The 27,370-nt window shown below is 38.0% G+C and overlaps 3 protein-coding genes across 4 annotated transcripts in view; 2 read left to right on the top strand and 1 right to left on the bottom strand.

The window, feature by feature from the left end:
- LOC127961833 (obscurin-like) overlaps nt 1-27,370 on the top strand; it is a 78,737-nt gene that overhangs the window by 7,393 nt on the left and 43,974 nt on the right. The gene's annotated exons all lie outside the window — the stretch shown is intronic.
- si:dkey-185m8.2 (trichohyalin) lies at nt 1,539-14,647 on the bottom strand. The gene is made up of 3 exons (XM_052560579.1): nt 14,472-14,647; nt 10,481-11,245; nt 1,539-8,592 (listed from the first exon to the last, which is right to left on the bottom strand). The coding sequence occupies exons 1-3, from the start codon at nt 14,503-14,505 to the stop codon at nt 3,209-3,211; spliced, it is 6,183 nt and encodes a 2,060-aa protein (XP_052416539.1). The 5' UTR covers nt 14,506-14,647; the 3' UTR covers nt 1,539-3,208.
- f13a1b (coagulation factor XIII, A1 polypeptide b) lies at nt 16,198-25,247 on the top strand. 2 transcript variants are annotated; one of them, XM_052560580.1, is made up of 15 exons: nt 16,198-16,330; nt 18,268-18,494; nt 19,251-19,439; nt 20,454-20,702; nt 20,809-20,927; nt 21,438-21,545; nt 22,241-22,418; nt 22,491-22,629; nt 23,093-23,196; nt 23,279-23,367; nt 23,628-23,781; nt 23,869-24,144; nt 24,239-24,399; nt 24,525-24,661; nt 24,888-25,247. In XM_052560580.1, the coding sequence occupies exons 2-15, from the start codon at nt 18,305-18,307 to the stop codon at nt 25,027-25,029; spliced, it is 2,235 nt and encodes a 744-aa protein (XP_052416540.1). In that variant the 5' UTR covers nt 16,198-16,330; nt 18,268-18,304; the 3' UTR covers nt 25,030-25,247. The 2 variants fall into 2 exon arrangements, with proteins under 2 accessions (XP_052416540.1, XP_052416541.1); XM_052560581.1 differs by having other exon boundaries at nt 16,210-16,330; nt 18,273-18,494.

Genomic DNA, 27,370 nt, shown 5'->3' with positions numbered 1-27,370 from the left:
GTTTGGTTCACTGGTTCGTGATTCAGTTTGAATCATTTGCACATTGCAATGCAATATTTAGAATAGAGAATGAAAACAGGGCTGGATGAAGTGTAATATAGACCTACAAACAATATGAAATGAAACCAGCATCTTTTCTCAGCGATGAAGGAGGTCTTGATGAAGATCAAAGCCTTGTGTTTACATCATATCAAACACTCTGTAAGTAAACCAATAGATTACCAACACAGTGAAATGAAATTACCATGGTATTCTTGAAAGCTATGGAAGAACATGTAATGGTACAAATTAAAATATCAACATTGATTTATCTTTAATATTTTAATATTTAATTTTTGTTGATGATCTTTCCTGCTTTATAAGTAAAATGTAATTTAAATTGTTATATTTTATATAATCATTCTATACATTAAATGGTTAAAAAAAAAAAAAAATTAAATATGTTTTCTCACATTCCAGGAGGGCTCATATTTAAACACATATTTGAATATTTAATCTTTTTACCAGAACAATTATGCAGATCCTAACAAGAGCATATTTGGTTTTGCTCTGGTTTATTCCTGATCATGGTGTCTCAGGTTAAAATTTGTACATTTATTTATCCATTTTTATAAAAAAATATATATAATAAAAACGTATTTGTTTTATCATTATAAAATACTAATTTTACAGAATGTAAGAAATTATGATGTGACATGTTTTCAACAATGACATTATGGTTTAATTTTAAGGTATAATATTACAGATTTAATTTCACAAATGACCATCTCTCTTAGTTCATCATGCTAATTCTGGTTGGAATAAGTAAGGCTGGGCCAAGAATTGAACATCTTCCTCTCTGTCTAAAGTTTTATACACGTTTACGAAGAATGTTTTATGTACGGTGTGCATCTTCCTCTGCTTGTAAACAAGGCACAGTGCATCCAGGTTCTGTGTCAGAACATTTGATTTAGAAATGCCAACACATGATTTTTTTATCAAAGATAAAAAAAAAAGGTAAATTTATTTTATTTTATTACTATATACTGTCTTGTAAAGTGTCAATGCATTGACATTTAACAAGCAATTGAAACATTTGCTCACATGCTTGTCTATGTATAAACGACATGCAATATGCATTTTACTAAAAGCTTTTTAAGGTACAACAACAACAAAAAAGTAAAGGTTGGCCTTTACTAATCTGAGGTCAGGTTTTTAGTTTTCTTCAAGCATGGTGCTAGATTTTAAACCTGTACCTAAAGCATTTACGAGAAGATCAGAATTTAGCGATGCTCCTCATGGTCCATCAGAACTGATTTGTCTGTCCTCAGAGACATCGGTTTGACCTTTATTAGTTCGCTGCACACTGCGCTGCAGACAGCATCTGAAGTTCTTGAAAACAGAAACACAAGCAGCAAACAGGGCATTTAAAGGTCATCTGGAGGGTCAGGGTCTGTCAACAGTTGATGGGCCAAACTTAATACTATAAAAATAAAGCATTATTTGTTAAAACGTGCTGCATTACTGTACTGTATATAGCAACAAATTAGACAAAAATGTATTGTTTAATATGATCACATTTATTGCTGATGCTACCAGACATACTGTACATTGGTGGACCATTTTCACAGGCCAAACATACATTAGTGCAATAATGAACTTCCTTAATTTGTCTGTTAATCAACATGTTCTGTTATATGCACTGCATTGGGTATCTAAGAGTCACTGTATTTAGGAGAGAAAGTGACAGTAAACCTATACTACTGACTTGTGATTTTTGTTGTTGGGAAATTCAACAATTGACATTCATTTAAAAAAACGTTTCATGCAGACGAACTAAAACAATGTAATTATAATGTGAAACATGAATGAAGTGTTTTACATCCTGACATATAAAAACCTCAGCACTGCTTGATCTGATCTGACCAAAAGAGAAATGGGCATATGGTAATTGCTGTGAATCTAGGCTAATTAGAATTGTCAAGAGGTTTTATCATCCATTAGAGGTAGCTGGATTCATTCAGTAAGCACGGCAATGAATGCACATCTTTCTAGTGGTTAAAGAGGACACTGAAATTTGAAGTTTATGCTGGTGAAATGATGTTAGCATGGCCATGTTCATTACCTTAAAATGCTATAGTGCGGATAATGACTAGAAAACCTCAAATAACAATTAATGGACAAATGAAAGGAGTCGACTAATGCACTCAGACACACTTTCGGTTAGATTGCATATTATTTCCCTCTAATTGAAGTGTTTCACAATGTGGTCTGATAAAATAAAATCTCTACTCGATGTCACAAGTGATAAATTATAGATTCTTTCCAATGACTTAGAAATAGACCCCCTGCAGACTGATACAAAACGTTGTGGGGGAAAATAAAACGCTACCGGGGAACTATTTTTCAACATTTCACCCACTTTAATGGCGAGGCGGAGGAATATCAGACGCCATCGCGCAATTACCTCAGATTATATGTAAACGTTTGGGTTTGCTGTGTGAGGGCCATAAAAAGGAATTCCATTTCAAATATGTGTTTTTCACTCGATGGAAAGAGTTTCTCTTTCAGACGAAACAGACCATTTTTTTAAAGATAATAATTTTCCTGTCACAATCTCAGCGGATGCACAGCAAGACTCCACTTCGCTGAGGCACTAATGGAAAATCCATTCCGTTTGTTTCGGAGAAATCCCTAAATATGTTTGAATTGTGTTAACTAATTTGCCGTCTTTATATCTTTCCAATTCTCTCTATACATAATGAGGAGTGCGGCTGAATCCTAATGATTCATGTTTAGACTGAAATGACAGCCTATGTATGTTTACTTGAGGCGGTTGGAAATTAATCATGTGTTTCCCTCATTGGATGGTATCAGAAACAGAGAAAAGAGCGTTTGTTCCTCATATTTGCTTACAGGATAGTTGAAGATTAAAATACTATGAATAACTGTTTTGCTTGAGCTGCCAATGAGAGGAACATCTAATACAAGTGCGCCATCGTCTGGTAAGTGTGTGTGATTTACATAATAATACTCACAATTCTCTTATATTTTGGCCAAAAATAAATATTTCCTTCTAATGGAAAGTAATTTGAAACTTGTTTATTTTGAAATTTAGGTACTGCTACTTACATAAATAATATTCAAAGCCAAGAATCTCAAACCAATCTATTGGATTTTTCACAATTTAAATATTATTCACAGTCATTAAAATCCTTAACACTCATTTTCAGTCCAGTTTGTAGTATTGTCCATTGTTTCCTCCCAGCATCTCCTCAACCTTCTCCAGTAACTTCACCACATCAGATTCACGGTTTCCATTGTTAAGCACATTGCATCTGTTGCCACACTTTCGGACCAGCCGCTCCAGGTCGCTGTTCCTCTTCACATGCTGCTGGACGCTCTCTCCTAATGTTTCCCCCCAGGTGAGCAGAATAATAGTGTGTCTCCATGAGGCTTTTCCTATTGCAGACATGGTGCGTTCCACTGCTTGCCTGTACTGACCAGTGAAGGACACGTATGCGGGAATCACCAGGATGAAGGCGTGTGGTCCAGGTTGACACACAGAGATGCTTTGAGAGAGGTGTTTTTGAAAGGTGTCTTTACTGTCAGATCCAGATCTCCATTTCAGGCCCTGAGGCTCTATGATAGTGAGCTGTCTGCTGTATAACTCTCCCCTCCAAGGGTTGCTTCTATCTGCATCAGGCCCCACTATAGTGCATCTCGCTGGGTGACGGGACGACCATGCGTCTCCTAAAAGCATGAGCCTTAGCTCAGACACAGGCCGGGGTGTATGTAAAGTAGGTTGGATAATGGTGCTTGAAGATTCGAAGAAGTCTTCCTCACTTTTGCCATCTGAGTCGTCACTTTCACCATCGTCTTCTTCATGCTTGGCCTCCAGTGATTGTTTAACCATTTGGTTCTTTACTGATCTGTTGTTTGCACGGTTTATAGCAGCCAACTCCATTTGCTCTTCACTTCTTGTGTCTTTTGCATCACATGCGCCACCATCTACTCCTGCTTCTTGATTCATTCGATGGAAGTCTTTGACTTCAATTAGTTTTCCGTTAAATTCAGCGCTGTTTGTCAATCGCTGAGACCCTGAGAAAGACTCTTTGTTTAACCATTTGAGCTCTGTGTTATACAAATACTTCTCCCATTTCTCAAGTTCCTCTCGCTTTCTTTTCACCTTGTCTCGTTCATTATTTAGCTCCAGCATTTTGCTGTCCAGCTGGTTTTGACGTTCCTCAAGCTCTTTCTCTCTTTCATCTAGTGTTGTTTTCAGGAGCTCTAGCGTTTGTGTTTTGTCCTCTACATCGCTTGCTTTCTTTTTCAGATCTAATTCTTGGTTCTGCAAAAGTGTGTGTTTTTCCGCCATGCTATTATCTCTCACAGCGAGCTCTGATTCCCGTTGACGCAGCTCTGTTTCTCTGGTATCTAGAGAACGTTCTCTGTCTTTCGAAACTTCCTGCTGTTTCTTTAGACCGTTCAACATGTCTTCATGCTTTTGTTCCCCATTTTGCATGACTTGCTGCCTTTTCTCCAAATAGATTTCTTCACTCTTAAACTTCTGCTCTCTTTGACAAAGAGCTTCTTCGCCTTTTATCAGCTCTTGCTCCCTTTTTCCTAATGCTTCTCTAATGCTCTGGAGCTCCATGTTTTGTGCATCAAACGAAGCTGTCTGGTTTTGCTGCTGATTTTCCATATCTTGATATTGCTCAATCAGCCTTTGACCTTTGAGTTCGAGGTCCTGCTCCCTCTGCACAAGTTCTAGCTCCTTTACCTGCAGTCCATTTATTTTTTGCAGAAGATCATGTTCCTTATTACTCAACTCGGCTTGACATTTCTCCACATTGTGTTTGCTGTTCTCAAATTCCTCTGTGATCTTTAAAAGCTCTTGGGATTTCACCTCCCACATCTGCTCTCGTTTATTAAGCTCATTTTCTCTAGTTTCCAGATTCGCTCTGAGCATCTCCAAAGATTGTTGTTCTTCCTTAAGCCTGTGTTGCTCTTTTACAAAATTTGCCTCCGTTTCCTGCAGCTCATGTTCTCTTCTCTCCATCTGCTGTCTGAGATTTTCCAGATTTTTCTCCTGCTTTTCAGTCAGATCTTTTATTTCCTTTTCCCTGTTCTCCAATATCTTCTCCATTGCTTGTAGCTCGTCCTTTTTACATTTGATCTGCTGTTCCTGTGCCTTTAAATGTTCCTCTCTATCCATAAGCTCTTCTGCTCTTTTTTCGATCTCCTCTCTCATTTGCATCAGATCTGCAGCCAGACGTTTGTTACTCTGACTCTCGTTTTCTAGATTCTTCTCCTCTTCTTTTATCTTGTACATTTGCTCTTCCAAATCCTGTTCTCGTCTATGCACTTCATCCTCTCTAGTTAACAAATCTTGTTTGCTCTTCGCTAATTTCTCTTCCTTCTTTTCTACCTCCCTCTCTCTGCTGTGAAGCTCCTGTTCTCTCTCTATCTCCTTCATCTCATGCTCTTCATGCCTTTCTCTTAGCCTTTTCTCGTAATATGCCTTCATGTCTTGCAGATCGCTCTCTTTCTCCTTTTCCTTCTCTTCCAGCAGCTGTTTGAACTCATCTATCTTTTGTTCTAGCGCTCTAATTTCTTTCGTCAGTTTCTCAGCATGCTTAACTGAAGTCTGAAGCTCTCTCTCGTAACCCTCACATTTGCGCTTCAGCTCTTCTAATTCATTTCCCAGTCCAGCGTTCATGTTTTGGAGGACATTGTTTCGTTCTTGCTCGTCCCCGATCTGTTGTCTCAGCTCATCTGAGCGTCTTTCTGTTTCCTCATGCTGTTTGTTTAAGTTTTCCATTTCTTCAGCCATCATCGTATCCTTTCTTTTGTAGGCCTCTATCTTTCCATCAAACTCTTCCTCTAGATGTTTCAGTTGGGCAGCAGCTTCTTCAGTATTTGCTCGAATGATGTTTTCCAGTTTTTCTATTTCTCTTCTGTGTTTTTCACTGATGTTTTGCAGCTGTGTTTCCATTTCTCTGTCCTTCTCCAAGTCTTTTTGATTTAATTTGGTGATGTCATCCTCTTTTGTTTGTAGTCGCTTCTCTAAATGGTTTAGTTTAGCTGCACTTTCCTCAACATGTGCCTTAATACTCTCGCTTAACTTTTCAACCTCTTTCTGTTTTTCGCTTATGTTTTCACGCATTGTGTTCATTTCTCTGTCTTTTTCCAGGTCTCTTGCTCTTAATTGGACGATTTCATTTTCTTTTCTTTTGAATTCTTCCTCTAAATGCCTCAGTTGTGCAGCACTTTCTTCAATTTTCAACAGCATGCTGTTTTTTAATGTTTCAGCGTCCTGCTGTTGGTCAATTATATTTTTCTTAAGTGTGTGAATTTCTGTGTCTTTCTCCAGCTCTCTTTGTCTTAATTTGGTTATTTCCTCTTCTTTTATTTTCAGCTCTTCATCTGAATGCTTGATTTCTTGGATGTGTGCCTCAATATCGTCTCTTAACTTTTCAGCGTCTTTATGTTTTTTGGTAATGTTTTGCCTAAGCATGTCAATCTCTCGTTCTTTCTCCTGGTCTCTTTGTCTTAATTTTTCATTTTCCTCTTCTTTTGCCTTCAGTTCTTCCAGAAGAAGTTTTAGTTGAGCTGCACTTTCCTCAATACTGTCTTTTAACTTTTCTATATCAGTTTGTTTTTCGCTAATGTTTCGCTGTGTCGCTTTGTCTTTCTCCAAGTCTCTCTGTATTAATCTGTCTATTTCATCTTCTTTTGTTTTCAACTCTTTCTTCAAAACTTGAAGTTCAGCAGCATATTTTTCAGTATTTGCCTGGACGGTGTCTTGTAAGCTTTTTATATCCCTCTGTTTCTCTGTAATGTTTAGCTTCAGTGACTCTATTTCTTGCTCTTTTTGCTGGTCTCTTTTACTTAATATGAGTATTTCATCATCTTTTTGCTGAAGTTTCTTTTGCGTTTCAGTTTTTTGATGTAGCTCCTTTTCTTTCTCTCTCATCGTTCGCTTTATTTCCTCATCTTTCCCAACGAGTTTCTCAATGAGGGTGTTGTATTTTTCCACCGTTTCTCTATGCATTTCTCGCTCTGCTTCTGTGGTTTTGACTTGCTCCTGATAGGACATCCGTAGCTGCTCCATCTCTTTGGTCATCATCTCTATCACCTCTCTCAGCTTGTCCATCTCTTTCTCTCTCTTCTCAACTTGTTCACTGAATCTCTGGCTTTGCTCTGTTTCTCTGCTCTCAGCGTTCAGCTTCACCTTCTCGATTTCTCTTAAAATGTTTTCAGTTTCACTGTCCTTTTCTTTCAGTTTCTGCTCCATCTCTTGCTTTTGCCAAACAGCCTCTTCTTCATACCTGCGTCGTGATGCATCCATCTCTTTCTGAGTTTCTTCCACCTTTCCTCTCATCCTATCATTCTCTATCTCCGCTTCCGCCAGCTTGCTTTGAAGTTCGTTCATCTCATCCAAGTGTGCAGTTTGAACCTCAGCCTCTCTCTCTTTCCGTTCTTGCTCTTTCATGGCACCCGTGCGCTCCATTTCCAGCAGTTTCATCTGAAGTTCATCCACTTTTTCTTTAAGTTCTTCCCCCTCTCGCTCTCGTTCCTCTAATCTCATCAGCAGTTGCTCTCTCTCTTTCAGTCCCTGATGGAGAGTCACCATGACTTTGTTCATTTCAGCAGTCAGCTCTTGTAACTCTCGCTCCTTGTCTTCCGTCAACCACGCCATCCTCTCTTCCAGCTCGCCCATCATGCTTCTCCTGTCATCTTCGCCTCGGTACGGCGTCTCTTCTTTCTCTGCCTTCCCGGGAGATTGCACTTTGTCTTTTTTGCGTCTGTCGAAAAACCACCGAATGCTCCTGACCTCTCGTTCCTTCATCTTCTTCAGTTCCTCCTCCTGCCGTTGGAGCTTATCGCTAAACTCCTTGACCTTCAGCTGGAATTTCTCATTCTTTTGTCTTCCTAGCTCTTGGATCTCATGCACTAGCGGCGAGAATGCCTCACAGCGATTCCCAGCCACCATCTTCTCGATCTTCTCCAGAAGTTCCGTTATCTGTGTTTTGGAATTGCGTGATTCCAAACAAGAGTTGCTGCTGATGACGTGGAATCTGTTTGAACATCGTTCCACCAACCAACGGAGATCCTTTCCTCCTCCTTGGATGTGCTGCTCGATGGTGACTCCCTCTCGTAGCTGGTCACCCCTCGTGAACAGAAGAAGCGTATGTCTCCAAACTGCCTCTCCCAAGAGCTCCAAATGCTCTCGCACCACCTGTGCTTGGATGATTGCATCCACTCTCAATGTCAGCAGAAATACATGAGGTCCGGGAGGACACAGGGTCACGCTCAGTCCGATCTCTCGCTTCACTCTCTCTGGAGTTATTCCCTCCGGTCCGCCCTCCCATCCGGGCACATCCACCACCGTCACCAGCCGGTTAGACACTTCCGTCTGCTGTCTCGAACAATCCTCGGTGGCCTCTCTGCTTTGAAAGTATCCCGGTCCTCCAAGGATGGCGTTCCCGGCGGAGCTTTTTCCCGTCTCCCTCTCTCCCAGGAGAACCAGTCTGAGCTCTGGGAGACGCCTCGAACCTCTGGAGAACAGATTCTTCTCATCTAGGTCTTCAATTTGTGGATTATCGTCTAGCAGAGACAGAGAAGAAACAATACAAAAAATTAATAAATAATAGAAGCTTTTATAGTTGTAAATAATAACTTTTGTTGAAATATCAATTAGATTCAGTATTATAAGTTTTTTTTTGTATGACTGTTGTCTACATCACTTTTTAATGATGCATTATTTATTAAGATCTTGCAATATTGTAATGAATGCATTCAGATCACGCATAAAAGTTACATCATTTCAGTTTATGTTTTTCAATTAACAACAATTTTATTCAGATATTTGTTTAACTGACATATTTAAGTATTTACGTATGACCTGAATGTAGGTTATAATTTTTGTTTAGTGTTGACCTTAAATGGCTTGTAGTGTTTTTGTTAATTGTATGACTTTTATTATTAACTCTGTTTAAAACAATAAATGTAGCCTTGCTGCTGAATTAATGAATGAATGAATTAATAAATGAAAAAATTAAACATGAGAAAAAAACAGTGCATTTTATTTAAAGTCTTTTGCAAGTATTTACATAATTTTGTGAGTTTGTAATAATACGAAAAAGTCCTTTATTAACAGTTTTGTGTGTGTGTGTGTTTCACAGAAGAAAAAAAATGATGAATGTGCAAACTTGGAGCAACATGAGGTATAAATCATGACTTGGAAAATTATTTCTGGGTGATGACTTTTTTTTTCTGCCCTGCACTCAACCAAAGCTTTCAAAATGATTTATGTTTATTGAAATGGCAATGTTCAACCTCACAACCTGAAAATGCAAATGTTTCAATAAATGTAAGGGATTCTGAAAGCTACAGTTTTTATCAACTGCTTACACAAAATCTTAACTTTTCACACAGTTTTTGAAAGCTGACACTGAAACAGCAGAAGCACACACCAAATCTGCAAAACCATATGCTAATTTCTGCCTTTGACTCAGTTTTCAATTTCATAAGACACTTATGGCAAAACACAACACACAATTGCAAATGTTTGCTTTTGAGAAGTGTTTGTTATATTTTTGTATATGCAGATGTGAGGCATTATGCAGTTTTTGTGTGCAATTCTTTGATCTGTGTGTAAAGTTTTGAAAAAAGAGGCAACAGTTTTTAAAATATGTGTAAGCAGTTAAAAAAACAAAATACTAAAGCATTGTGCATAACTTCCAGCAAGATTCTCATGATTAGGAAATGTAAAAATTATGTTTACAAAGGCTGGAAATGTCCTGAAAATTAATAAAAGTAATTTCTAAAGTGAATATCCATTTTTGTAGCTATGCTCTGCTCTACAATATTTAATCAGTGTTTGAGTGAATCATTATTTTAGGTTTAGGTTTTGAGTGAATTATTATTTGAGTTTAATAAAAATAGTTAATTATGGAATTAGAATTAATCAAAATTCTATAATATATATTTATATATAAACTTTATCGAGTAATCTAAAAATGAAAATATAAAATGAATTGCTGTCAGAAGTGTAGGAGTTGGAACCTTGTCATTTTGTTCAGTGTCCTTTCTCAAGAGACATTTATGCAAGAACCTGAAACTCACAGTTAGAAAATAGTTCTGACTTCTGCAAATACATTTACACAATACCATCAGATACAAGATTGTCCGTGCTGCACTGAATGCATTTTAAACTCATGCTCTTGTCTTATTTTCCAGTACAATTGTATAAACATCCTTTAATCAAGATACATGGCATTGTTGAAAAATGACTGGCCATTATGTTTTTTAAGCATAAATTGAGTTAATTTGAATAATGTTTAGGCTTAAAAGCTTACGTCACTTTGCTTCTCACGCAAATGTATCTTGATTGAACCTTAATCCTCTGTCCGAGTCATTGAGACTTTATATTAATATTATATACATTAGTAAAAACCTTAAGGAAGAACAACACTTTTCACAGTGTACTCACTCATCAGCATGGCTCTGATGGTTCCTCTGTGCGTCTGCGTCTCCATCAGCCTCTGTTTCTTCCTCCTCTCTCGAGCCCTGCGTTTGCTCTCCACCTCCAGCTCCAGAAGCAGCAGATCCGTCTCATAATGCCTCCCTCTTCTCTCCTCCACCAGCTCCTCCATCTTCCTCATCAGCTCCCTCACCTGTGACCCATCATCTGCACGCCGCTTGTTCTCCAGTACGTGGAACCGGTTCCCGCACCGTTCCAGGAGCGTCTGGAAGGCCTTGCCGCCGTTTCGAATCCTCTGTTCGATGGAAAGGGAGCCCAGCTCGTCCCCTCGTGTGAACAGCAGCAGGGTGTGATCCCACACCGCTTTGCCCAGCAGTTCCAGATGCTCCTCGATCTGCCGATGGTAGTCGGCTGTCACTGAAGTACAGGATCGCACCACTAGAAGCACGGCGTGGGGACCTGGTGGACACAAGGACATGCTTCGCTTTGTTTCTCTCCTCACCCAACCAGGAGTCCCGTTCACTGAATAGTACCATTCCCAGCCTGGGGTATCCACAACCGTAACACGCCTTCCTGCCACATCGCCTCGTCTCTTCACGCACTCCTCGGTTGGTTTGCCCGTCTCAAACCCTCCCGCCAGGCCTAGGATGGTGTTTCCCGCTGAGCTTTTCCCTGCACCTTTGCGGCCTAGTAAAACCAAGCGAAGTTCAGGAAGTGAAGACGGCTGGTGACTCAAACTTCCTCCATTGGCCTCAACTGCATGCGGCCTCTTGTCTGAGAAGAGAAAAGTAATGTTTGGTTTTAATGCAAGGTGAAGAAAGTAATACTTTTATTCACCAAGGATGCATTAAATTGATCAAAAGTGAGAAAGAAGACAGTACAAAAGGTTTATATTTCAGATAAAATTAACATATTTAATTACACCCCCGTACATATTTAAATAACATACAGGATGTCCGGGTCCACTGGACCACTGCTATTAGTGTGTGTGTGTGTGTGTGAGATAAACTGTGACAGTGTGAGTGTAAGTGTGAGTTTTGTGTTTCTTCCCCTCCCGTTTCCGCACAAGGTTGTAACATGTCAATTCATAAATGTGATCTCACAAAGTTTAAAGGGGCAAATATTAGCCATATATGCTGTTTATGTTGCTTGTAATTGGGATGAAGAAAACATCTGTTGAGTATTTTAACATACAGTTTTTGATTGTGTTGAATTAAAAACCACAATATGCGGCGGGTTCACCAGATCTACAGACAATGGCTGAGTAACAAAAATATGAACACCACACAAGGGTTAAGCAGCAAATTAGCATATTATAAATACTTCTGAAGGATCATGTGACGCTGAAGACTGGAGTAATGATGCTGAAAATTCAACTTTGCATCACTGAAATAAATTACATTTTGAAATATAGTTAAATAGAAAGCAGTTATTTTAAATTGTAATAATATTTCACAATATTGTTGTTTTTACTTTTAGATTTTTTATCTAATAAATGCAGCCCTGGTGAGCATAAAAAGTATCTTTTAAAAACATTTTATCAACCCCAAACTGTACTGGACTTAGTCCATATATATACAAAATATAACATATCAAATGTTGAAAGTGAGACATTTTGAAATCTCATGCCAAATATTGCCTCATTTTGGATTTTATGAGAGCTACACATTCCAAAAGAGTTGGAACAAAAATTCCTTACATTTATATAGCTCTTTTCTAGACACTCGAAGCGCTTACATGGTCAGGGGGTATCTCCTCATCCACCCCCAGTGTGCAGCATCCACCTGAATGATGCGACGGCAGCCATATTGTGCCAGAACGCCCACCACACACCAGCTTACTGGTGGAGAGGAGACAGAGTGATGAAGCCAATCAGCAGATATGAGGATGGTTAGGAGGCCATGATGGTCAGAGGCCAATGGGTGAATTTAGCCAGGATGCCGAGGTCACACCTCTACTCTTTTTGAAAGACATCCTGGGATTTTTAATGACCACAGAGAGTCAGGACCTCGGTTTAACATCTCATCCGAAGGATGGAAAAGTTAAATGTACATATAAGGAAGAGCTGGAGGACCATTTTGCAACTTAATAGGTCTACTGGCAACATGATTGGGTATAAAAAGAGCCTCTCAGAGGGCAGTGTCTTTCAGAAGTCAAGATGGGCAGAGGATCACCAATTCCTCCAATGCTGCGGCGAAAAATAGTGGAGCAATATCAGAAAGGAGTTTCTCAGAGAAAAATTACAAAGAGTTTGAAGTTATCATCATCTACAGTGCATAATATCATCCAAAGATTCAGAGAATCTGGAACAATCTCTGTGTTTAAGGGTCAAGGCCGGAAAACCATACTGGATTCCCGTGATCTTCGGCCCTTAGACAGCACTGCATCACATACAGGAATGATACTGTGATGGAAATCACAACATGGCCTCAGAAATACTTCCAGAAAACATTATTGGTGAACACAATCCACCGTGCCATTCGCCGTTGCCAGCAAAAAGTCTATAAGTAAAAAAAGAAGCCATCCTAAACATGATCCAAATAAGCAGGCGTTTTCTCTGGACCAAGGCTCATTTAAAATGGACTGTGACAAAGTGGAAAACTGTTCCGTGGTCAGACAAATCAAAATTTTAAGTTCTTTTTGGAAAACTGGGACGCCACGTCATCCGGACTAAAGAGGACAAGGACAACCCAAGTAGTTATCAGCGCTCAGTTCAGAAGCCTGCATCTCTGATGGTATGGGGTTGCATGAGTGTGTGTGGCATGGGCAGCTTACACATCTGGAAAGAGACCATCAATGCTGAAAGGAATATCCAAGTTTTTTCAGGGAAAACCTTGCATTTTCCAACATGACAATCCCAGAAAACATACTGCATCAATTACTACATCACTGCTGTGTAGAAGAAGGATCCGGGTACTGAAATGGCCAGCCTGCAGTCCAGATCATTCACCCGAAGAAAACATTTGGAGCATCATAAAGAGGAAGATGCGACAAAGAAGACCTAAGACAGTTGAGCAACTAGAAGCCTGTATTAGACAAGAATGGGACAACATTCCTATTCCTAAACTTGAGCAACTTGTCTCCTCAGTCCCCAGACGTTTGCAGACTGTTATAAAAAGAAGAAGGGATGTCACACAGTGGTAAACATGGCCTTGTCCCAACTTTTTTGAGATGCGTTGATGCCATGAAATTTAAATTCAACTTATTTTTCCTTAAAATGGAACATTCTCTCAGTTTAAACATTTGATATGTCATCTATGTTGTATTCTGAATAAAATATTGAAATTATACACTACAATTGCATTCTGTTTTTATTCACAATTTGTACAGTGTCCCAACATTTTTGGAATCAGGTTTGTATATATAAATTAATAAAATGTGGAGACACACACACACACACACACACAAGCATATATATATATATATATATATATATATATATATGTGTGTGTGTGTATATATATATATATATATATATATATATATATATATATATATATATACAGAGAGAGAGAGAGAGAGAGAGAGAGAGAGAGTAATATGAATGAAATGTGGACATTTGTATCCCAAGATGTCATGTTACTGTCTTTTTAGTGAGACAAGGCCTGGATTACTCCAAATTTGCCCCAAAAGGTATGTACTGACCTAAGCTATACTGAAAAATATCTGAATTTTATTGCATTGGATGACAAAATTTCAAAGCGATTGTCATTAATTTCAAGAACTACAGTACAAACACACATTAAAAGCGAAACATTTGATAAAAGCCTGGTATGATATGCTGTAATAAGAGTAGTTTTGAAAATGAGGATAGTATTGTGATATTTTGTGTTGGTTTATTATTAGTGATGAAACTGGTCCTACAGCATTTTAGATATGCAGATACAAACACTTACTTTTGATATTTTGTCCAATGCAATTATTCAGACATGTTTCCACATTTGTGTGCATGTCCGTATATGTTACACATCTACTTGAATCATGATAATACTCCTCTCACCCAAGAATGAGGGATCCTCTCTCTGCAATTCCATCTTTGTCTGTCTGTCTTCGTCTTCCTTGGTTCTTCTTTCTGAGCTATATTTTTGACATAGACATTGTTTTACACCTCAGTAACTTTCAAACGTAAGCGACTGACTTCCTACCGATGCATGGAGCAACAGTAGAGCGGAACAAAGCGCTGAACGTGGAAGCTTGATCACGTGACTAACCTGTGGTTTGCACAGGAAGCACCATCTACTGCTTGCATGGGTATAGCGGAAATCAAAGAGGAGCCTTGTGGTCACTGTTGCTCATGTCATATTTGCATTAACTTACTTGATGTCATGATGCTTTGTTGTGAAGTATTATTTGATGCTCAGGAAGGTTCATTTCTGTCAAATGCATCAGGGGTAGTATCTTGAACAGATTAAACACACACATGTATGACCTGCTAGTCCCACCAAACATTTTCATGAAAAGCCCATTTATAAGCTGTAGACTCTGTCCAACCTATGTTATGCAACTAGATTTGACTTGCTTGTTAATCAGCTTTGACAAGCTCTCTTATTGTACCAAGGCATTACATCTTCTGCGCTAAAGTTCATGGTGAAAGAAAGTTGCCTGTTCTCCAGTGCTTCTGCTCAATCTAAAGGTGAGCTCATGCTTGTGACTCATACTCTCCCAAAGCATCCGAAGGGGTCCGAACATCATGTTTCCCCTTAGAAACTTTGGCAAAACAAGATGTTTCCATATAGAACGCCTGAAGCAATGACTCAAACTGCCCAGAAGATCTATAATGCCATGCAATAAATAGTCATTTAAGCGTGGAACAAATTGATTTCAGATAAATTAATTTCTTATGCAACATCATTTTCCTCTTGCAGTAAGGATGTTTACTGGAAAGTAATAGTTTGACATTTTGTCTGTAATAACCTCTATCCCTAGATATTCTGCCTTACAAATGCACTATGTAGAACATCTGTCAGGACTGGAATTGAGGAAAAAGTAGCTCATTCGAGTGAATGATGATTTGAGTCAATTTGACTGATTTGATAGCAGTTTTCATGGCGCCACAATGGTCCGTCACATGCAGTTTTGAAAGTTGCTGTTTTGCTACATGCACGCTTTGTAAAACCAAAGAAACCTTGATGTCTGCATCCCTCACAGCATGCTTTGAATCAGTGTCTTTATGCATATCATGGTTTTAAGAGATGTACAGAAAGTAAGCAATCCATTAATCAGTTATGTACTCAGATTTAGGCCAGAAGCAAAGGTTTAAAGTTAAAACATCTAAATGAAGGATTTATTTCATACAGAGATCCAGCTTTTGTCTTCACATGTTTACTGATGGACTGGAGTGGTGTGGATTACTTGTGGATTATTGTGATGTCTGTTTAGACTCTCGTTCTGACGGCACCCATTCACTGAAGAGCATCTAATGATGAGCAAGTGATGTAATGCTACAATTCTCCAAATCTGTTCTGAGTAAGGAACAAACTCATTTACATCTTCGATGGTCTGAGGGTCAGGCAAATTTACATTTTTGGGTGAACTATGCCTTTAAATCTGCTCTGGCCAGGGGGAAGAGAAGGACATGACACATTCCACACTTGTGTCTTTATTCGGTTACATTTCTGTTCACCACAAGCCATACAAACGCGGTAGTTTGCACTTCCACTCTAATATCACACATGCACACCCTGTGCTTTTATAGAGCTAATCTGCATAGACACACCCCCGTGTGATGCTGCTCTCACATACACAGTGTTATTCCAGCCCTATGTATAAATGAAGGCAGAAACTGTCCTGACGTTCTCCCAGACTCCAGGATCCAGTGTCTGCACACCAGGGACACCTTTCTATCTCAAAATAAACCAGGTTAGTGCATCTTAAAATGTTTAATAATATACAGTTCACACTGGAAGATGGAAATTCTCAACTATTGTTTAAAAGTTCTTAAAAGTGCTCACCAAGGCAGCATTTATTTGATAAAAAATACAGAAATATTGTGAAATATTATTGCAATTTAAAATAGCTGTTCTCTATTTGAAGATATGTCAAAATTATATTTATTCCTGTGATGCGAAGCTGGATTTTCAGCATCGTTCTTCCAGTCTTCAGTTTTCACACGATCCATCAGTAATCCTTCTAATATGCTGATTTACTGCTCAAGAAACATTTCCTATTTTTATCAATGTTGAAAACATTCATATTTTGGTGGAAACCGTTATACATTTTATTAATTTTTATTTGAAATGGAAGTCTTTTGTAATGTTAAAGATGTCTTTGGATCAATTTAATGCACCCTTGTTAAATAGAAGTATTTATTTCCTTGTGAAGAAAATTTTTCAGATAATAAAAAAAAAATCGCTAATGTAGCCTATATTTGCAATTATCCACTTACCTTCAACTTACATTTTGTGATAGTTGTATGTGCATGTGTATAAAATATATGCTCTTCACCAAAAATGTGTAAAGGGGGATCTGATAATTGCAGAGGACATGCAATTTTTTTGTAAAGATAATGTATAACTGTTTGATTGTTGCAGTTATATTAAGTGACTGGTGTATTTAGTTTTAAGTGCAAATTTGTGTTTGCAAATGCATGTTTGTTAAACTAAGTCTGTAAGTGTTTACATGCAGAGCCAATTTTCTGTGTAGTTTGCAAAACTTATCTATTTTAATATGTGCCACCATCTGTTTTATATCCATGCGGTAAACACAGAAAACAAAATCTTAATAGACATAAAAAAAAAAAAAAATCCATCTGGTTCACCTCGCCAGTGGTTAAGTGTGGAAAAGTGAGATCAGCAGTGTATTTAAACGTGAACAGAGACCTCACTGTGTTCCTGAAGTTACTCACTGCTCCGGTGGGCCAAACATCTCCTCAAACTTCACACCTCATTCAAGGAGACGCCCTTTATGTAATCCATCACACAGGTGTTTGTGTGTGTCTGCGGTGACACATTTTGCCAGCGTAAAAGCAGACATTGTGCAGCCTATCATAAAAATACGTTTTCCACAATTAAATGCCAGGAAATGCTATTGGATGGACATTTTGCCTGGATTTTAATTTGATCTCCTCCTGGAGTACAGAGATATCCAAAGAGGTGGTGTTTAAAAACCCACACTTTTCCCACATGTTTGTGCTCACAGACACACACACACACAGACACACACCTTTGTTTTTGTGTAAAGTGTGTTCATCCCATAGGATTAATGGTTTTTATACTGTACAAACTGTATATTCTATGGCCCTACACCTAACCCTAACCCTCACAGGAAACTTTGTGCATTATTACTTTCTCAAAAAAACTCATTCTGTATGATTTATAAGCGTTTTGAAAAATGGGGACATGGGTTATGTCCTCATAAGTCACCCTCTCCTTGTAATACCTGTGCCATACCCATGTCATTATACAGAGTTGTGTCCTGATATGACACAAGAACAAGAGCACACACACACAATCATTCTGGTTTTAATTATTTATGTATTTTTTAAATTAGTAATTCCATCAAGTTTAATAGTTTAATAAATCACAATTTTATGGATTTGACCATAAAGAAGACAAAGCTCTGAAGAATGAAGAATGACCAGGACAGAATAGCTGACTTTTCCACATCAGAATCTCCATACGGCAATAAATTAACAGAAGACAAAATCCTGCAATAAAACATCAATGCTACATCCTTAATGCAAAACAGATTCCTTTGTCGCAGCCAGTTTATAAAAATGCAGGCATGTGTAAACAAAATAATACTCTTTATGATGATAGGCTGATGTGTGCATCATGACGTCTGTGTTGTTTCTGAAGCGCAGCAGTTTAAGTGGTCACCGCACCAGTACCTGTCATGGCTGATCAAGAGGCTCGAGAGACCCCGACCCCGACCCCTGCTGCCCCACCGGCCGCCCCACGCCCCAAACAAGTGTCCCACCGCGGACGCTCCGCAGGAGCCAAAGTCAGCTCCAATCAACAGGAGGGGAAAGTGGAGGAGTTCGAGCCCTTCATGTTACTGCCCCGAGGACCACCACCGCTTAAGGGTGAGACAGAGAAAATGTGCACATTCTACCTTTTTATTTCATGTGGAAGATGATTTTTTTTAAAGTATTAGCCACCATTACTAAATATTTACAGCCCTGCAAAACGGCAATAGAAATGTATAATTACTAACCATAAAGTGCTATTTTTTTTTTCCATCTTTTTACAGTATTTATATAGAATTCATTTTGGTAGAATCTTTAATATATGGTGTGCTTTAGTGTGATTTATAAAATGTAATTATGTAATTAAAAATACATATGTTCAAAAATGTTTTGAAGTTGAATATTTTGGAGTTGAATGCTGTAAATTTATTGCAAAAAAAAAGAAGAGAATATTTTCCTAGAAGCTTAACTTCTAATACAGTATATATAGTTAATCATTGCCGATTCCTGTGAGAGACTCATATGTTTTGGGTTTGCAACAGTTAAAGGAGTGGTTTTATTTACTGAATAATTTGCTAGTTTGGTCTTATCTAGTCAAAAAGCTGGTACAAGCATCCTGATCTCTCGAGACCATTTCCTCCATCCATATTAACTGTCTCCACCAGATAACACAGAGCTCTTGTCCCAGTGATAACATTTATTGCAGGAAACAGTAACTTGACTTTCGTGAATCCTGTTCTCTTCAAACCCCCAGAGATAAAGGGATGAGATGCATCCTGTGTGAGAGGACTGTTCCTGTTGATAATTGATTGTAAACAGGTTGATTTACAGCCGAGCCTCTGATGCATTGACAGTCATGTTTCTGACCCTCAGAGTTTCTTGATATCTGGGATGTGAATGTTCTCAAGGGACCTCAAGAGATGAATAAACAAGCGCACCACACGCACCTGTACTCCAGCGAACTCCTCATCGTGCGGCGCGCTCAGGAGTTTCAGATCAAGATCACCTTCGATCGACCCTACAAACCGGCCCAAGACAAGTTTGCGGTTGAGTTTGTCATAGGTGAGTCTCTTGTTCAGGTGAGCTTCAAAGTGAGTTTCAAACTGAATCATTTATGAGTTTAAATCAAGAACACGTCACTCAAATTGATCAACCAAATGTCTTTCGATGTTTTTGAAGCATACCACACACCATTTTTTTTTCACCGCATGTTCCTTTTTTTAAAATGATCAGTTTCCCACTTTTTGCAATACTTAAAATGTATTTAAGGAGAAAAACTGTCCAGCACAGCAATAAATGTAATTCAGTGTGCATCTTCAGCATGTATTCGACACTTAAATTTCACAAGAGATGCCATTTATTCTGCCATCATCACTTTCCCTTCTCGTTGGCACACTTCCCTTTAGTGCACTTCTCATTTTCCTGATAATATGTACCACATCCAGCTGTGAATGCACATGCACATCTGGACACTGATATTTAAGGAAACTGAGCACGCGATCTTAAGGATCTAAAGTTGTGTAAGGTGCTTTTTACTGGAAAAAGAGTTTACAAACGGACAAATGCACACCATGTGAGTAATCCTACAGAACAGACTGTGTGGGGTCAGTATGATAACAATTATTTATTTATTTATTCAAAGATGCATTAAGTTGATAAAAAAGTGACATGTACAATGCTTCTGAAGGTTTCTGTTCTTCTGAAACTTCTGTTCATCAACGAATGTTGAAAAACAAATAAGTCATGATTTCCACAAAAAATATTACAACACATAATGCTGCAAATCAGTATAACAGAATGATTTCGGAAGCATCATGTGACACTGAAGACTGGAGGAATGATGCTGAAAATGTAGCTTTGATCACAGGAATAAATTATATTTTGAAATATATTCAAACAGAAAACAATTATTTTAAATTGTATCAATATTTCACCAAATTGTTCTGTTGTTCAGCAAATAAATGCAGCACTGGAGAGCAGAAGAGGCTTTCAAAAATCATTCCAACCTAAAATCATGAGCTGTTATTTCTAAACCTTGCCTTGTGATCAGGTGTTGCTGTTGTTGTTGTGCACTAGGGCCGAGTCCTCAGTACAGCAAGGGCACCTACATTCCCGTTTTCCCCACTGAGGAGCGTCAGAGTGTTTGGAGAGGCCGGATCGTAGAGACCAACGACAATGTCGTCACAATGGGCATCACAACCTCACCAGAGTGCATTGTGGGAAAATACATGCTATTCATCGGTGTGGTGACCCCTTATGGTATTCGCAGGACCAGGAGGGACCCGAAATCAGACATCTACATCCTCTTCAACCCTTGGTCACCAGGTCTGACGTTCCTTCCTTTCTAGGAGAAGCTACCATATAATATATACACTATACTAAACATACGCATTCTCAGCACATATCTTTAAATTGTGATGTGTTTTGAAAGCTGATCCTGTGTTCCTGGATGATGAGGAGGAGCGTGAAGAGTGTGTTATGAATGAGCTGGGCATCATCTATCATGGAGCGTATGATGATGTGTCTGAACGTGCATGGAACTACGGACAGGTGTGAGGAACTTACATCACAAATCACCAGCCTTTTAGAAATTGCTTGTAAATCTCACATTATACTGCATTATCACCAAATCTTTGATTCAGTTATTTTGTCAAAAAAAAAAAAATATTATTATTTTTTCAGTTAGCACAGGTTGTGTATTTATGTATAAAACTGAGCTTATGCACCAATTTTTTTGAATTAACAACAAAACAAAAACACATTATTTGTGGATCATTTTGGCAGCGTTCACTCAAAAACATTGGTAAAAAAATGTTGTGGATTAATTAATGATTTATAATAAATTAAAGAATAATAATGTCAATGGTAATCTAAATGTAAAAAAGGAAAAATGAGCATGCAAAGTTGTTAAAATGGTAAAATACTGACCTATATACTGATAAAATAAAAAATAAAAAATAAAGTATATAGTGCATCCGTAATAATTAGAGATAAAAGTCTATAATAAAATATTTACTAATAGAAAAATATTGTAATTTACTGTTTTTTTTTTTTTTCTAGTTTGAGTTTGGTGTCCTGGATGCCTGTCTGTTCATTATGGATAAAGCAGATATGCCGCTGTCCAACCGTGGGGACGTCATTAAAGTGACCCGCGTCGCTTCAGCCATGGTGAGAAACTATGATAACTATTTCAACTATTTTTATTTTAATTTTTTACCGTGTTATGAGGAACTGTGCTTCACTGTTCCAGACTTGGACTAAAACACTCTGACAACACTTTTATAACAATGAACAATTTTAGATAATTATTACCTTTATTCAGCAATGATGAATTGATCAAAAGTGAGAGTTAAAACTTTTTTATAATGTTACTGTTAGTTTAAAATATTTCTATTAAAAATAAATGCTGCTCTTAAGAATATTCCATTCATTGAGGAATGTTTCTCGAGCAGTAAATCAGTATATTAGAATGATTTCTGAAGATCATGTGACACTGAATGTTGCTGAAAATTTAGCTTTGCATTACAGGAATAAATTATATTAAAAAAAAATATTCACATAGAAAACTGTTACTTTAAATTGTTATAATGTTTCTTTTAAAAACTTTAAACAGTTGTCTTTGTCTGTTGTCTAAATGTGTGTACTTTAGAATTTTATGGTTAAAAAAAAAACAAAATATATGTTTTAATATAACTTTTGAATATCATGTTATTTGTGCACAAAGTTGAAATGTTTAATACTAAAAACACACAGCTTATTGAAATTTTCCACATGATGTTAAAGGATGTGTGCTATTGGTGAAACCACATCTTTTTCAGCTTTCATGAACCTGTTGACTTCACCTCTGCCCTGTTTCCAAACAGCTGAACTCACGTGATGACGACGGCGTGTTGGTGGGGAACTGGAGTGGTGATTACACATACGGTGTCCCGCCGACGTCCTGGACCGGCAGCGTGGAGATCCTCCTGGACTACGCCGGCAGCAAGGGAACACCCGTCTGCTACGCCCAGTGCTGGGTCTACGCTGCTGTCTTCAACACCTGTGAGAACCAGAACAGGGCATTCATATCCATCAACAGGATCCAAATCTGATTTGATTTCTCCTTCCCCACAGTCTTGCGATGTCTCGGGATCCCCGCCAGGGTCGTGACAAACTTCTTCTCTGCTCACGACAATGACGGCAACCTGAAGATGGACATCGTCCTGGACGAAAACGGAAAACTGGACCGGAACCGCACCAAGGACTCCATCTGGTTTGTGATGTTTTATGGAAACAGAAACATGAAGTCATGCTCAAATAATTTGAAGTATGTAAATTTTTTTTAAAGAGCTGCTTTTTATGCAGTGGATTACAGAATCTTGTTTCTGCCATGGGAAATAAATAAAGAAATAAAGGCTATTCTGAGTTTGTATTTCACGATTCAAATGTTTTTTTCCTCCTTCCTTCTTACTCCTTATATCACAATTATATATTTTTCACAGTTTATGTATGTTTATAATGTTATGTCTCACGGTTCTAATTTTATATCCCACAATTCTGCCTTATATATATATATATATATATATATATATATATATATATATATATATATATATATATATATATATATATATGGTCACAATTGTGAGACAGAAGGTCATAATTATCTTTTCTTTATTGTTCTGTTGCTGGAACAAGCTTCCATTGAGGATGACTTGCTCTATCTTCATCTGCAGGAATTATCATTGCTGGAACGAGTGCTTCATGGCAAGGTCTGATCTGCCTCCTGGTTTCGGAGGATGGCAGGTTGTGGATGCTACTCCTCAGGAGACGAGCGATGGTAGGACACGGACACACACACACACACACACACACAGTATCTTTGTTGTTCTCTGGTGTTAATGAGGCTGGTCTTCTGTCAGGTATGTTCAGGTGTGGACCTGCATCAGTAGCTGCTGTAAAACACGGCCAGATCTGCTACCCGTTTGATGCCCCTTTTGTGTTTGCTGAGGTAAAAAAAAAATCAGCAAATAAAATAAATTACAAACACCATGTTATTGAATGAGATAAAACAAACTAAGAACAAACAGGAAGAAAAGTAAATGCATTAGTTTTCAAGGTTTGGGTGCTGTCTCCAGTGTAAGATAAAGGAATGCATCGTTCTGTTCATGTCTGATGTGTTAAGAAAGTAGAGAGTAACAGAAAACATACAGATGTTCACTACATCTCTTGCATTCATTTAACAGTGCATTGGGTCTTTTATTTTTGCAGGTGAACAGTGACGTGATTTTTTATCGTAGACAAAAAGACGGCACTCTGGAAGTAGTGAAGGTGAATCAAACTCACGTGGGCCGCATGGTGCTGACCAAAGCCGTGCTGCACGATGGACGTCGAGACATCACTGATCAATACAAGTTCCCTGAAGGTGAGAGAAGTTACAGTTGGACATAAAATGTAACAGAAATATCACACAACCAGGATCTGCTTTCATCTGAAACTGTTATTTACTCAGGGAGCCCAGAGGAGCGGCGTGTGCTGGAGAAGGCCGAGGAGTTCGGCTGTCAGCGAGAGAAAGCCTCTCTTCCTCAGGCCGATGTGGAGGTGGAGATCCCCAATCTGGATGTTCGTGTGGGAGACAACTTTGACGTGACACTGCAGTTTAAGAACAACAGCGATCAGCGCCGCACTGCTGATGTTTACATCACTGGGACCGTGGTGTATTATACCGGAGTCCCGAGCGCAGAGGTGGTGTTTAAAACTCCCAAAGTCAAACTGGAGCCACTGCAGAGTGAGTCAATGATGCAGGAGAGAGAGAGAGTAAAATATGATGTTTCTGCATCCTATATTCATGCATTAAATGCTCCCCCTGCTGGTGATGATAGGTGTGGACGAGAAGGTGTTGGTGAAAGGCGAGGACTACATGCATAAACTGGTGGAACAGGCAAACATCCACTTCATCGCTACAGGGAAGATTAAAGAGACGGGCCAGATCATTACAGCCATGAAAGTCATCACAATGCACAACCCCAAACTCATTGTGAAGGTCAGTCTTTACAGTACCTCTCATTTAGTTGGTGGACTGAAAGTTGCCTTTATTAAGTGTCTGCCAGTTGAATGTAAATGAGTGTGCTGCCCTCTTCTGGTAGTGTATGTGACATCTCTCTGCAGGTGACTGGCTCTCCAAGAGTGAGTGAGGAAATGTACGTGTCTGTTGAGTTCACCAACCAGTTTAAGTTCAGTCTGGAGAACGTGGATCTGCGTATGGAGGGTCCTGGGATTATGGCCCTCAAACGCAAGCATTACAGGTGAACACTGTCAGACTAAAATGTTCGACAGTATAAAATATATGTAAAATTTCTATACTACTACTAATATTACTATTTAAGAGTTAAATGTGATATGAACAGGCTTTTTTTGGTGAGATTCACCAATTATTTTGAATGCAGTTGCATTGGATAAAAGCAACTGTCAAATGCATGCATGTAAATCTGTTCTGGATGACTTCTGATGTGTGTGTGACGTGTTTTCCAGTCTGATCGCTCCTGGCACCTCTATAACGTGGACCGAGACGTTCAGTCCCCGACGTGCCGGCTCTACTAAACTGTTAGCCAGTCTGGACTGCGCTGCTCTCAGACAGGTGTATGGAGAGACAGAGCTCACCATCCAGCAATAAACGCCTCCGAGAATAAAGCTGAGAAACAGATCGCTGGAGTCTTTGACCAAAGAGAAATACTACGTAAACAGCATGTACTCTATAAACATACTGAAGCATGTAACCAGTGCATTATACTGATTTGTCAAAAATAATTACAGTTTATACTTTACCCTATCCATGTTTTCATGCATGTAATGATTCTTTGTCATATATTAAATAATCAACAAAATGTTTAATGGGTGAGTGTGGATGTGGTTTTTGTAGCGAAAATTGCATAACAAGTGTACGTATTTTAAAAGATGAATACAAAGAAAGAGCGACGAAATATGATTGTTTTGACAATAGTTTGACTTTTAAAGAGTTTTGGCAATAAAATATTCACTTCTGTCAGAAGTGTTTCATGGCCCATTTGCTGGAATAACATGATTTGAGCAGATTGAAGACACTCTTGAATCAAATGGCTCAACTGGTAAATGTTTCAATGTTTGGGTAGCTCAAGCTCCGCCCACTACTGTATACAGCTTTATTATTGGTGAGGGTTTTAAAAAATGCAAGTAATTTTAATTTTCAGTAGCTTCTGTGTTTTTTTGTATTGCTGTATTTTAATCCATAATGTTATTGTGCTAATTATGAGCAGGGTTCTTGTTATTATGTTATTACAGGGATACAATATTTCTTTGAATTTAAAGGATATTCATTTGCACTTCCAAAAACAACAGCATCTCTAGGCGTTTTCCTGACATTCTTTTTCCCTTATATGTCTAAAAATTCAGTCACCTTTTTGAAAAACTGACAAACATGGACAAGGCAGAGATGAAACACCAAACCCATCACTATCAAGCTGATTTTCTCACCCATAAAGAGCAGGTTTCATTATGTTCTACTTTTGTGCAATTCTGAACCAGGTTACACTAAAAATAATTATACTATTTTTGATTTTATTATTATTATTTTTTTTTTTTTTATGGTATGTGGTTGCAAACAATTTATTTTAGCTATATTTAAAAAGATAACAATGTTGAACATTGGTCAGCTAAATTTGTTTATTTAAATGTAGCTAAAATAAATTGATTACAACCAATTACCTTAAACAAAAAATAGTGAATTCAATTAATCTCTTTTTCAGTGTACTTTGTACAAAGTCTATGAAAATATTGACCTTTTTACTGTAAGTTCATACTTAGTATGTAAGTTTGTATTTTTCTTATTGCATGTTCATCTGATTCAGAAGCTCCACTCTAACTCAGTTTTCTGGCTGGTCAGATATTACAGATTTCAAGGTGACATCACTACTGTTCATTACTATTAATCTAATACTGTACTGACCCGAATATAAGACGACCCTGATTATAATGTACCTTTTGGAAAAAGGCTTTTTGAAAACCAAATCTTGTTGTAACATTTCACTTCCATTTTTTAGTGTAGATAAATAAAAACGTATATATAGTAATTATGAAACAAAGCGACATATTTATACTTGACAAGTGTAAAATGACTGTGGATTAAAAAAAAAAAAAACATATTCTGAACCCTGTGTGGATGCACACAAACTGAGAAAGTCAAAATGTGTTACTTTGTGCCCCGCTCTCCCCTAATGGTAAAATGTACCAACAATAGTCACATTTAAAAATATACACTTATAGCATAAAAATAACAGGTAGCCCATTTGAATTATATAACATTCATCCATCTCATAGTATAGCCTACCAAAATGTTATTAACAGTAGAAGTGAAATCTTGGGTACTGTCTATGTTTTAAAATAATTTACATAGAAAGTTTGGTCCCATCAGTCTAATGACAGTCACGCCGCTTTAAGCATTTTCTTTTTCTTTAGTTTTCACTCGCGATCTTTACTGCCATGGTCGTAGCTAGGCTTTGACAATTAGTGAGGTCCAGGGGGTTTCTATAATAAACCCCTTATTATAGAATTGTGCAATAATAACCCATATACAGACAACTAATTATATACTCTAAACCTTGAAAAGAGACAAAAGACAAAGAGAAATGTAGAGGTTTTTGGAGTTATCAAAGCATCAACGTTTGTTAATATTTATGGGGTGCACAATTTTATCAGTTTATTGTTCATGCAATCATACATATTGCTGTTATTGTTTTTATTAAAAAAAAATTTTTAAAAATAAAGAAAAAGAAAATGCTTAGAGTGGCATGAGTCGTGACTGTAATTAGCCCGATGGGACCAAACTTTTTCTGTAGGTTTTACGGCAGCAATATCAAATACTAATTGGCTCTCATGGATTTCATTTTCATGCCGAAACTGCTTGTTGTCTGAGTTGTTGCTGTCTGGCATCAAAGCATGTTGCAAAATGAATAATGGTGATTATAGTAATACACAATGCA

This window comes from Carassius gibelio, chromosome B7 (assembly GCF_023724105.1).
Source record: "Carassius gibelio isolate Cgi1373 ecotype wild population from Czech Republic chromosome B7, carGib1.2-hapl.c, whole genome shotgun sequence".
NCBI classification, from domain to species: domain Eukaryota; kingdom Metazoa; phylum Chordata; class Actinopteri; order Cypriniformes; family Cyprinidae; genus Carassius; species Carassius gibelio.
This window is presented reverse-complemented; position numbering and strand designations above follow the sequence as displayed.